The 13,137-nt window shown below is 34.6% G+C and overlaps 1 protein-coding gene across 1 annotated transcript; it reads right to left on the bottom strand.

Annotated features, from left to right (window-relative positions):
* Positions 1-3,416: 3,416 nt before the first annotated feature.
* Positions 3,417-6,508, bottom strand: LOC132625453 (sugar transport protein 10-like). The gene is made up of 3 exons (XM_060340132.1): positions 6,050-6,508; positions 4,654-5,606; positions 3,417-4,070 (listed from the first exon to the last, which is right to left on the bottom strand). Exons 1-3 carry the CDS (start codon positions 6,180-6,182, stop codon positions 3,639-3,641), a joined length of 1,518 nt encoding a protein of 505 aa, XP_060196115.1. The 5' UTR covers positions 6,183-6,508; the 3' UTR covers positions 3,417-3,638.
* Between the last annotated feature and the right edge of the window lie 6,629 nt (positions 6,509-13,137).

The raw sequence follows: 13,137 nt of genomic DNA, 5'->3' as shown, positions 1-13,137 counted from the left end.
TAAGATACAATTTAATTACTTTTTTATTTTTATTCTTACTCTCATAAATGTGAAAAGAGATTAATATCAAATGAAGATCAAATAATGAATAAGGTAAATTAGTCAAATTATAATTCTAATTCACGTTTCCTTAAAAAACCATGCAAAAGACAACATGACAAGTAAAATGAGTTAAACCGAGAATATTTACCAAAAATTAAAAAATAGCATTTCTTCATTTAAATAGAAAATTAATTTCTACTTTGTTTCGTTTCAAACATGTAAAATTAATTTAATAATTTGAATTAGAATTATCCAAATCAAAATTTGATAAAAAATAATAAGTATTTTACACTTTTAAATTAATCGAATTAAAATTGAAAGTATCAACTGATGCTTAAATATTGCTATTATTTTATCTCAAAGAGAGGAAAATAGCTTTCTTTTAACCAAGTCTTCTCTTTTAAAAAATATTAATAAATTTTCGTAGCAAACACAAATAAAATAAAATTTTAGATACGGAGCACAAACTACAATGTTATATTAATCATATTTTGAACATAGTGTATATATATATATATATATATATATATATATATATATTATCACTATCTAAACACAACTACATATACATAAATACAGTATAATCCGAAGTGTTGGGCTCGTGCGCAGCACGGGCATAAGCCATCTAGTTTAATAATATAAGAGGTTGGACTTTGACTATGTAAGTAAAAAGAACTTTTCAACCAACGAAAGCAAAAATATTACGAGGTGATTTTTTTATTTATTCAAATTTTAATGGACAGAATTATTCGATACCTATATTGGTGAGAGATAACATGTGCTCAATGAAACTAACAGATACACACAAATTGGCGCGAACGTCATGTTTAATAAAACAAATTTCTACAAATAGGTCTTTAACTTTTAGTGATCTTACTAGATGCGAAGCAAAACTAGTTAAATTTCGGATACCAAGAGCTGTCAGCTTCAACACCAGGAAATGAATAACCTATAAAGAATGAGCATTTTATTTTTCTATAAATGTACTTAATGCAAATTTAAAACAGTCGAATCCTTAAATTTAGATACTAAAGATCTTGGCTTCAACTTAAGAAATTAAGACATTCGATTAAAAGACATTATGTCCTTTAATAAGCTGACGTGAAGTAAATTTGAATTAATCAAATCAATAGCAATTAAGTATGATAGCTACACGTATTTTTGCATTCCTTACTAAAAAAGTAATGGTTCGCCCAAAATTGAGCTAAATCCTTAGATCAACACATGTCGGCCCAATCAAGACCATAGATTAATGCACCTTCAGATTATATCATTCCAAATTACATAGATTAAGGCTTCTTTCGTGCAAAACATTCCAGTTGTCCTAATAATTTTAGTATATGTTACCTCCTCATGGTGATTAAATTAAGACCATGTTTGCCATCTCAAATACAGTCACACCATGAAATTAAGACTATATTTTGCCCCAGTGTTTTTTGTTTAAAAGTTCTTTTATTTTCAAACATTTAAGTTGTGTAATTAATGTTTGTTTTCCTAAAAGACTAGACAAATATTTTTTAAAAATTGAAAAGAAGGGAAAAAACTGTTCGCTTCAATCAAACAGCGGCAGAGACGGGCGCAAGGGATTCAACTTTTGTTATGTATTATAACAAAAACAAATATTCTTTTGATTTTTTTTTGTATATTTACCTTGTTATATATATATTGGAATGGATGCTAAATATCTTTCATTTTTAGTCAGAAGTATCGGATTCGAGCTCTAAGAATAAAACCTTCTTCAATAGAAAGTATGTCACTTCTCAAAGCGAGACTTTCTTATGGAAATTCAAATTAGTCAGACTCTAAAGTAATTTCATATAAGCGTGCGAAAAAGAAAATTGGAAAAAGAAAAAAAAAAGATAAGGGGGAATTTAAGTTATGGTTGTCAGAGTGGGGGTCCATTTTAGGGACCCACAAAGCTCAATCCAGAGTGCATAAATTTTTTATTTTTAAAATTTGAAACAGGTCACTTACTTCATCTACTACTATGGGTCTATGTTGGTCCTACAAAAGTTATAAATAAGCATTAGAATGTTGAGTTCATCATGTGAATTCACTTGAAATATAAATTTATAGGTAAAAATTTATTTAAAATAATAATAATAAAAATAGATATAAATTCATAATTTTAAAAATATTAAAAATTTAATGCTTAAAAATTTAAAATTAAACTTATAAATATTAAATTCTAAATCCGCCTTTAATTGGAGATTCTCAATCACGCTCCGTTCTTCTCTTGATAAGTTGTTGGTCCATTCTTGTTTGTATTGAATGACACGTTTGTTGTAGTAACTATACTCAACTTTTATCCCTTTTTTGGGGTTTGAATAAACTTTAATGCAAAGTTTACTTAGAGCCTGTTTGGATGGGCTTATGGCTTTAAGCTGAAAACAGCTTATAAGTCAAAAAAAATAAGTTGGGGTAACCCAACTTATTTTTTTTGGCTTATAAGTTGTTTTCAGCTTATAAGCTGTTTTAGATAAGTTAAGTCAAATTGACTCAATTATTTTTTTGAGCTTATTTTAAATACAAAATGACTTTAAGCTGGTCAGCCAAACACTCAAAAAAGCTAAAAACAGCTTATAAGCCAACTTATAAGCCAATCCAAACGGGCTCTTATTATATTCTCTTTTTAACTAAAGTGAACAATAAAAGGTTGCATGTGTTTCACGAGTTTTTCAGGTTTTACGATACTTGTTCAATACATCAAACTATCAAAGGTCAGCATATTCAAACGGATTAAAGAATTACCATTCATTGTTAGTATTATTAATTTTGTTGGTAATGTAAAAAATAAAAATAAAAAATATGGGTCCCTTTTCTAACTTTAATTTTATCTTTTCACCTAAAAGACTCACGTAAAAAGATTAAAATCATTTTGAACATTTTATATAGTTGAGTTTCCTCCTATACTTGTTGAGTTGAAACTTGACAACCACACACTATCTCGTTGTCCAGTGACAACTCTTTTTCCTTGTCGGTGTCAGCAATGTGTAATTGCTTTAAGTAACATTTTGATTAAAGTCTATGCCAACAAAGTTTAATTTCTATTACCGCTCCCAATTAAAATGTTTATTTGTAGCAACTTCAGCAACTTGGGCACTTGGCCTATAAAAGCAACTCTCACTGTAAATTATCAGATTTGAAAAAACTTCTCATTCTCTCGGAGTTGTTCTTCTCAATTATGTTTTTTACGCAATTATATTTCTGTAAAATCTAAACTTTCAATCATGATGTACGTGCTTGGAACTTTGTAGTGTTGTAGGACTTTGGGGAGCGATCTGATGGTACAGGACCGCTGGTGTCCCACTGATATATTGAGCTCACAATCACATATTAAGAAACCATTTGCTATAATTAAAAAAAGTGAAGGATACATGGAAATGAAATTGATCTTATTCAATAGTATATGCAAGCAGAAAAGAGAGTAGTTTATTCATATTGAAAATTAACAAATAAAAATTATAATAGTAGCAGCATACGCGAGGGCCAAAAACTAATATTTACAATCTTCCGTTTAATTTTTTTTCCCTCCCCCATATGATATGATATGATATGATAGTACATGATCGCTAGGTGTCCAGACTGATCGTCATTTAAGCGTGATTCTCATCAACTGGCATGTACTTTTTCCAGAACCAATGATTCTTCCATATTCTGTTCACTTCTTCAATAGGGATACCTTTGGTCTCGGGGAGGAAGAAGGCGATGAATAGTGTCATGATTACGACGAATCCAGCAAAGAAGAAGAACAGACCGAACTTCAAATTGCAGAGCATCGTAAGGAAGAGTTGACCGATCACAAAGGTGAAGAACATATTGACGGAAACGTTAATTGATTGCCCTGCTGATCGGATTTCCAGAGGGAAAACTTCACTAGGCACGAGCCAACCCAATGGCCCCCATGACCACGCGAATGCTGCTACGTATATGCAAATTAAGGCCACTGTACCATTTCCTAGTCCCTTGCTGAATGATCCCAGGCCATCCATCCCAAACACACTGGCTATGATGGCACCAACAGCAATCTATACAAATGAGAAAAAAAAAAAAGAGTTCAAATTTCAGTCAGTGTCTGCTTTCAATGTAGTTGTAACAAGATTACAGCAAGAGACACTATCAAGTTAATATATAATAATAACTGACTTTACAGTCAAATATTACTCCCTCTGTCCCAATTGAAGTGTCTTAGTTTGACTAAGCATGGAGTTTAAGAAATAAAGGGAGACTCTTGCCATGTAGAATGTTGGAATTGAAAAACTTACTAAATATAGAAAGAAACATTTTTTTTGGGACAAACCAAAAAAGAAAATAAAGCCGGAGGAAGTAATAGATACTGTGGAAATAGGATAATCTTTTTGTATATATAACGGAGGCAAAAGTGATTTAAAAAATTGCTTTGGATCATGAATCACCTTTGTTAAAGTTCATGGTTTTGTCAATGGAAGCAGATATATATATGTGAGTAGTAACTTTTATAGTAGGAGTATTCTATTAATCCGAGGGCGAATCTATCAATTTTGATCAACCATTAACGAGTAATACTAATGTAGGCGGATGCGGTTAGGGAGATGCAAAATTATGTATACAACTAAATGTTCTTCTTTTTACCTGGCAGACGAGCATTAATGAACCACCTACGAGGAACAAGGCTCTCCTGCCAAATCTATCCACAGTGAATATGGAGATAGCGGTGGCAAAGACATTGACAAGTCCAGTGATAACCGCGGTCATCAAGGCAGCCCCGTCACCAAATCCGAGAGTCTTGAAAAGGACAGGTGCGTAAAACATAATGACATTGATACCGGTGAGTTGCTGGAAGAACGGAATTAGGACCGCGATTGTAAATTGTGGTCTGTACCTAGGTTGCAATATGTTGGCCCATGGATTTTCCACCTGCTTAGACATGTCGCTCGCTATGATAAGGTCCTCGAATTCGTTGTCCACGTTGTTGGTACCACGAATTTTCTGCAACATGGTTTTAGCTTCCTCCTTCTGGCCTCTGTCGATCAAGGAATTAGGTGTGTCGGGTAGGAAAACCGCTCCAACGGTCATGATAACAGCAGGGACCGCTGCGAGCACGAGCGAAACTCTCCACCCGTTTTTCTTCATTTGAGCGGTACCGTAATTGACCAAGTTCGCGACGAATATGCCAATTGTGACCGCCATTTGGAAGCACACGTTGAGTGCTCCTCTGAGTTTAGGTGGGGCCATTTCCGAGAGGTAGACGGGGACTGACTGATTGGCATAACCAATGCCAACACCAAGCAACAGGCGCCCTATGATGAGTGCGGCCAAGTTCATGGCCGCACCATTCAGGACGGCACCTACTAGGAAAATTAGACCTCCGATAAGCATGGAGATTTTGCGGCCAAAGGCTTTGGTGGTTATTGAAGCTGCAAATGAAGAAACCAATGCAGCTAAATAAAGTGATGAAGTGAAGAGTTGCAACATATGGTCATCAAATTTGCAGTATTGGTTTCCCCCGGCTTTCAAGGCCTTCTCCTTGTGGTAGACATTTGGGAAAAATTTGAGCAAGAATTCATCCATAGATGTCACTCCTCCTGCAATTTTGGATCAAATCATCAAGCAAAATATATAGGCGAAGGTACGAAAAGAGAGAGACTCGAAGAAGTCCATAATAAAGGCGTTTGCTGTCTGTTCTTGATCCAACACACTTTCGCTGTAGTATCCGAGTAGATAAAGGGTGTTTTTGGTACGACTCAAAATGTTTTTCAGAAAATAAGTCATTTTTCTGGATTTTGCTGATTTTATTACCAATCTTTGATAAATATTTTTTTCAAAATGTATGCTTCACTTTCCAACCAAACACTGAAAAATATTCTCAAAAATATGTTTTACAAGAAAATGACTTCTGTCGTATCAAACATAGAGGCCGGTAAGAAAAAAAAAACAAGTAAAAGAAGGGTATCGAATTAGCCGATCAGGTCCAGAACAGGTACCAGACATGGAGAGAAAACAAAAAAAATGGATAAAGATATATTACCTGAGATACCAATGTCATAACCAAAGAGTAGACCACCAGTGGCAGCAACCAAACATGTCATAATAACAAAGGTTGTAACTTTTCCTTCATATTCAGGACCTCCATTTCCACCTCCTGCAAATCCTCCAGCCATCTTTTATGATGAATTTATCAAATTAAAATTTCTAACTTTTTTTAACGAAAATTTAAAAATAGTAATAATAATGTATATACAAATTCTTTTGTGAGTTTCTATTTGATAGTGGTGGATACACAAGATTAATTTCAAGGGATATTTGAAACAAAGGCCTTTTTTCTCAATAATCTTTTTTTTTTATTCTTGTTGAGAGAGGCCTTTGAACTTTTTTTGAATTTTTTTTTGCTTTGTTTTTATAATATTTTTTCCCTTGTTCTACATGAGCGCGGCAAACTTGTTGCCTGCCCTCTCTTTTTGCTTTGCTTATCTTTTTTTTTTTAAATATATATATACAAACAAAAGGATTTAAGGTATTTATAAGAGGTGAAAATCACAAATTCTCCTCAAAATAGGGAAAAGTCTTAGGAAATGTGAGGATGGAGAGAATTGATAAAAAGTCAAAAGTGAAACTTAATCCATGCAAAATGCTTGTGGATGATATTAATTATTAATGATAATTAAAAATAAATTAAATACTGAAACCAGAAATACTAGCTCAAGAAGTGAAGTTAAAAATAAATTAAATACTGAAACCAGAAATACTAGCTCAAGAAGTGAAGATCCTTCATTTCAACCATGAAAAATGGTAGTGACATTAGCTCTTGTTTCACGGATAAAATTAAGGGAAATTAACACGGATGCAACACGGACAAAAAGAAATTACCTGAAAATAGTTATTTTAAAAAATATTAATATTATTTGCTTTATTTTTATTTTAAATTTAATCAAGCATAAATACTTCATATTATCTCTACGTTATTTTCATTATTCCATTTCTTTTGGCTTTGGCTATTATGGCTTTATCACACCTAGACTACTTTTTAACTCTCGCTGCCACTACACTAGAATCTTCCCTTCTATTTCAACAGTTAATATATAACAAAACAAACGTTTTTGCCCTGTATGTGCAATATAACATTCCGGCCCTTACCACTGCCTATCTTCCCCTTGATTAAAATGTAGGTAAACCAAGTAGACGGTCTTACGATTCTTATGTACGTGTGCATATAATTATCATCCAGGTCCATCAGCACAGAATGCAATATTCTAAGATCAAGTTACACTGGATGAAATGTTTTTTTCGTGGTGAAGCTTCCGAACATTGAACCAATTGAGACAGAAATAGTTACAGTGAGTTTTACATTTACTCATAAAAATACACCTGAGCATACACCATATAATAGTATAATTGGAACTCATTGAGCTTGCAGAAGAGTAATCAGATGCAAAGCAATACTCCAATTTATCTAGCTTGGTGGTGGCACCAGAGATTGTGCAACAAGGAGTAACAAATAATTAATGTGATGCCTCTATCAAGCAGGACTGATAGGCTTCTAAACTGACAAGTTTCTGAAGATGAGGTGCACGTGACACTTTAGACGAATACCACATCGGAATGGGAGAGGAAAATCAAAGGCGTAGCCCAAGTTCACATCGTTAGCGTGTTTTTGGGGCTCAATATGACGTAGCTCGAAAGACAAATCCGTGCAAACCTAGGCCCAAAGCGGACAATACTTGCCATGGACTTGGGTGGTGACAATTAACATCTAACAGGGTACAGTCCTAGCGCTCTAGGCTTCTTCTGAATAAGAGTCAACTGCTTCTAGCATGTACAGGTCATTTAGCAGAGATAGGATATGCATAAAAATGATGATGCTCGCCCACAGACAGCTAAAATATACAATGTATCCCCACTATTCTTGATTAATCAAGGAAGCAAATCAAATGACAAACAACAAAGAAAACCAATATTGACAAGACAAAATATGCCTTCCATCATAACTCTTTTGCAAAGTATTATGCGATAAAACTATCTTTAGAAGTCCATCATGATACTCCTTGAGTTTAACTTTTGTTATTGCACCTTCCCTTTTACTATCTGGAACTTCCTTTCCATCTTTGAAGAGAATCAAAGTTGGCAATCCATAAACTTTGTACTCTTCTATAAGCTTGGGACTTAAGTCATCATCTATCTTAACAACAGTGATCTTTTCTTTGTAATCCTGAAAATTAAAAGTAAAGGAAATACTGTTTTACCCATTATCGCAATTCTTCGTATGTGATTGGGATGTCAAGTGCCCGAATTGCAGCACTAATTTCACGATACTCTGGTTCTAAACTGTTGAAGATATATTTTGATCACAAGTTCTTCATTACTGATAGGTGCTCCAGCAGTTGCAAGTTCATCAGTGATAGAGCGAATCTCATGAAGATATTCAGTAATTGTCTTATGATATCGTGAGACTTTTGCCAAGGATGTTTCTCAGACTGTACATGCATGTTTGGGTTTGTTTGCATAAGTGATATGCATATGATCCCATGCTTCTTTGGAGTTGGCAGCAGTAGCGGTTGGTGGAGTGATGGTAGGATTGACATGACGCCATGAGAGCATTCCGAATAATGTTCTCTTGACGAAACCAGATTCAGTACTCAGGATTTGAGATATCCTGATCATCTTTTCGTATGATTTTTGGAGGGATGGCAGCAGTACCATCAAGATAATCAACAAGATCATACCCACACGTGAGAGTATAAACTTGTGCTTTTCATGTGCCGAAGTTACTGGATCCCACAAGCTTTATAGGCAGTTGTGAAGCCGGGTTGAATTGGATAATCTGGTTGTTTTGGTTTGGAGAGGCGTTGATGGCTTGAACTATGGTTGGTAAGTTTGAAGAGTTGGTGACATGAGCTGTAGATTGGTGAGTGTTATCCATTGAGATGAAGGGTATCAACTAATTCGTTTTGAGTGTTAGAGGCTCTTATATCATAAGAGAGTTAGAGATGAATGAGTGACAAGTTGTGTGATTGTATTATGATGGTTTCCTATTTATACTGCTTATCTCAGACCTGAATGTCTGAAATTGAACTTCATTCAAATCAAAATTTAAAATCTGAAATATGACATTTGAAGTTATGCTTTGGCTAGCTAAAATTCAAATCTGCACGTATGAAATTTTAACTTTTAGATCCAAAATTTTCAGCTTAAGTTTCACAGGTCTAAAGTTTATTCTTAGAGGCTAAACAGTAAATGCTTTATAATTTTTGGCTATATCATGAATAGAAGACCTCCAACCGGCTATCTTTGCACTTGCCCCCCATTCCGGCCAATTTGATTAGGGTCCTTAAAGAGAAACAATGACGAATAGCAACCACGTGGGCGCTTCCAATTTGATTAGGGTCCTTAAAGCGAAACAATCACGAATAACAACCACGTGGATGCTTCCAATTGGTCAAACTTGTTGGATTGACGTGTACACATCACCTTAATAACTCGGAACTTATATTAGAGTCCACTTAAAGAGAAAAAATGACGAATAACAACCATGTCGATGCCTCCAATTGGTCAAACTTGTTGGATTGACGTATACACATCACTTGAATAGATCTGAGTTTATATTAAAGCAAGGATATTAAATTACAGGAGATACATTCCTATTCTAACAGATTACAATCAACAAAACCAAATCAGGTTTTTTTTTTTTCTGATCAAATCAGATCTGAAATCAGCCCGTTGATATTGTTCAGATCTGAACTTAAGTTGCTGCTATTGTTCCTTTAAGCGGCACCCGATCTATGATATTGGTCTTGTATACTATGTAAGTATATCATACCTTGGTTGTGGTCACTATTTCACTTTCTTAAATTGGTTACATAGAAGTTTCATATTGTGCTAAAACATTGTACATGTATGGTATTTTGATGGTCAGGCTTGGAGAATTTGGAACGAAAGGAAGGGCATAGAACTATTGGATCCAATGATAGAAAAACCAGGTGATTGGAATGAAGTTTTAGGATGCGTCCTTGTTGACTCTTGTGTTATCAACGTCGTGCCCAAGAGACAGACCTTCAATGGTTCTGGTGGTTTGCCTTCTAGAGAGAGGAATGTCAAGGTTGAATTGTGTGCCCCCCTGAAACCTTACTTCTCCGAGCAGGATTATGATCATTTGGTTGAGGAGATGATTGGTGAAGAACTCGCTCTCCAGAGCAGTTGTGACAACTGCAGAGCTATTGGTTTTCACATCCACAGAACTGCCCCTGGTTCACTGGAGTCACAGTAACAGGAGTCGCGAAAGAGTGAATGGGATAACTATTACTGGCTTCCTAAGAATCAAGGGATTATCAACAGAAGTTCTCGACATGGCCATTGAAGTCACTCCCCTATTATGAAGTTACCTCCTGAGCTAGTTATTAGCAACTACAGGAGGACTACTATTTGAAGTTTCAACAAGCAAGATTATGAGGGTTGATTTGACCGGAAGATCATGATCATGAGCTAATACCAAGAAATTAGTATACAGAGAAAAACTCAGTAAATTATAAGTAGCAGTAAATTATAAGTGGATCTGAAGGTCTTTCTATTTTACCACTTTTACTAGTACAATTTGAAAGAATGAACATAGCATTCCTGGTGGCAAACAACCCAGAAGGCTTAACCTGAGCTTCCTAATTTGGGAGCTTGCAAGTTGGAATTCTAGGGCTATTATTGTTGTTAGGAAAAGAATCATATATCACCGCGTATGTTGTTGTTGTTGAGTTTTGTAAGGGTTCATTCAATACAAGACGTTAGAGTTTATATATATATATATATATATATATATATATATATATATATATATATATATATATATATATATATATATATATATTTCGTCTTTTCAAACGACAATAGAATGCTACTAACTCATTGTTGGAGAAAAATATTTTAATAGTTGCATGTGACAATAAGAAACGCGTGATAATATCGCATAATTATTTGAACAAATGTTAGTTGACACGTATTTGAAAAAATAAAAATAAAAGTGACGCTGTCTATTGTTCAGAATTTAATTAGTAATTCATAATGTTATCGTTGAAAATTATAACAAAGATGGAGTTGGGAAACACTATGACTTCATTCATAGAAAGTATTATGTATATGTAATATGTTAACTATTTGGATATTTCAATTTCTAATTTATATTTCAATTAAAAGGTTTTAGAATATATATATGCACAAACTTTTAACTATTTCAAATATATATTATGTAAAATTGATATAGGATACATGTGCAACAGACATGCCAGAGACTAGTATATTTGAAAATTACGTAAAAAGTACTATAAAATACAACCACGTAAAAAGTACGTAAAAAGCTTCCAATTGGTAAAACTTGTTGGATTGACGTGCGCACATCATCTAATATCCACTGATTTGATTAGGGTCCTTAAAGAGAACAATGATGAATAACAACCATGTGGACGCTTCCAATTGGTCAAACTTGTTGGTTTGACGTGTTCACATCACCTAATACCCGCCAATTTGATGAGGGTCCTTAAAGAGAAACAATGACGAATAGCAACCACGCGGATGCTTCCAATTGGTCAAACTTGTTGGATTGGCATGTACACATCACCTTAATGAGCTTATATTAGAGTTCATTTTCCCAAGATTACAGTTGAGGTAAAGGAAGGATATTAAACTACAGAGATACATTCCTAATTCTAACAAATTACAATCAATAAAATCAGATCAGATCTTTACAAAATATGATCAAATCAGATCTGAAATCAGCCTGTTGATAATTTTCAGATATGAACTTAAGTTGTTGATATTGTTCCTATAATCGACACCCGATCAATAATATAGGTGTAGGCACTAAAATTTAGTCGGACTTAAATCCAAAAATTAATTTGCATCATATTCAAAATTTGAGATGTATTGGTCCAAACAACTATTATGGGCTAATATAATCAGATTTATATCTTAAGCTCAATATATACGGATTTAATTGAAAGAGCAATTTAATTGGGCTAGCCTATCTTATTGGACTTCACATGAGCCCGCTCTCTTAGCCCAAGGTCAATGCCATGTGTCAAATGACGTGGTGCGCCAAGTCAAGTCAAGGACCAATAAAATCGTGTCACGTGCATAAGTGATGCAGCATGCCAAGTCAATAGAGGAATCAATCAAATGTCGTCAAGTGTTCAAATGACATGGTTCAACCAATCATATACGTACCTCAGTTCTCCCCTGCAACTATAAATAGGAGTCTTCATAAAGCCAAAAGACATCAAGAAAAATACATATAGAAGCTCTCAGCTCCAAGGGTGATCCGCAAGTCTTCCGCATACTAAGAAGTCTTTGTCTCCAAATGGTGAGCCACAAGTCTTCATACCTCCACGTTTGTGATTAAAGCTTGGCTCCACATTCGTGGCGAAATTACAACAAGTAATACGTCGATTCAAGAAACAAGCAAAACCCTTGATTGACGGCCGTGAGGAGAAGAGTCAGAGAGTTACATCTTTTTATACGTCGATAACTTAGTCGTTACAATAGATCTTGAAGGCTATGTAAGTATATCTTTCCCTGGGTATGGTCACTATTTCACTTTCTTAAATTGGTTACATAGAAGTTTCACCTTGGGCTAAAACATTGTACATGTATGATATTTTGATGGTCAGGCTTGGAGAATTTGGAATGAAAGGAAGGGCATAGAACTACTGGATGCAATGATAGAAAAACCAAGTGATTGGAATGAAGTGTTCGGATGTGTCCTTGTTGGCTTCTTGTGTTGTCAACGTCGTGCCCAAGACAGACCTTCAATGGTTCGGGTGGTTTCCTTACTAGAGGAGAACGAACTGTCAAGGTTAAATTGTGTGCTCCTAAAACCTTACTTCTCGAAGCAGTAGAGACACAGTAGCAGGAGTCGCGAAAGTGTGAATGGGCTAACTATTACTGAATTGACCGGAAGATCATGATAATGACCTAATACAAGAAACTAATATACAAAGAACAAACTCAACAATTTATAAGTAGGCCTGAAAGTCTTTTTATTTTTTCACTTTTACTAGTACAATTTAAGACAATGAACATGGCATTCCTGCTGGCAAACAATCCAGAAGGCTTAAGCTGAGCTTCCTATTTTGAGAGCTT

This window comes from Lycium barbarum, chromosome 2 (assembly GCF_019175385.1).
Source record: "Lycium barbarum isolate Lr01 chromosome 2, ASM1917538v2, whole genome shotgun sequence".
NCBI lineage: Eukaryota > Viridiplantae > Streptophyta > Magnoliopsida > Solanales > Solanaceae > Lycium > Lycium barbarum.
This window is presented reverse-complemented; position numbering and strand designations above follow the sequence as displayed.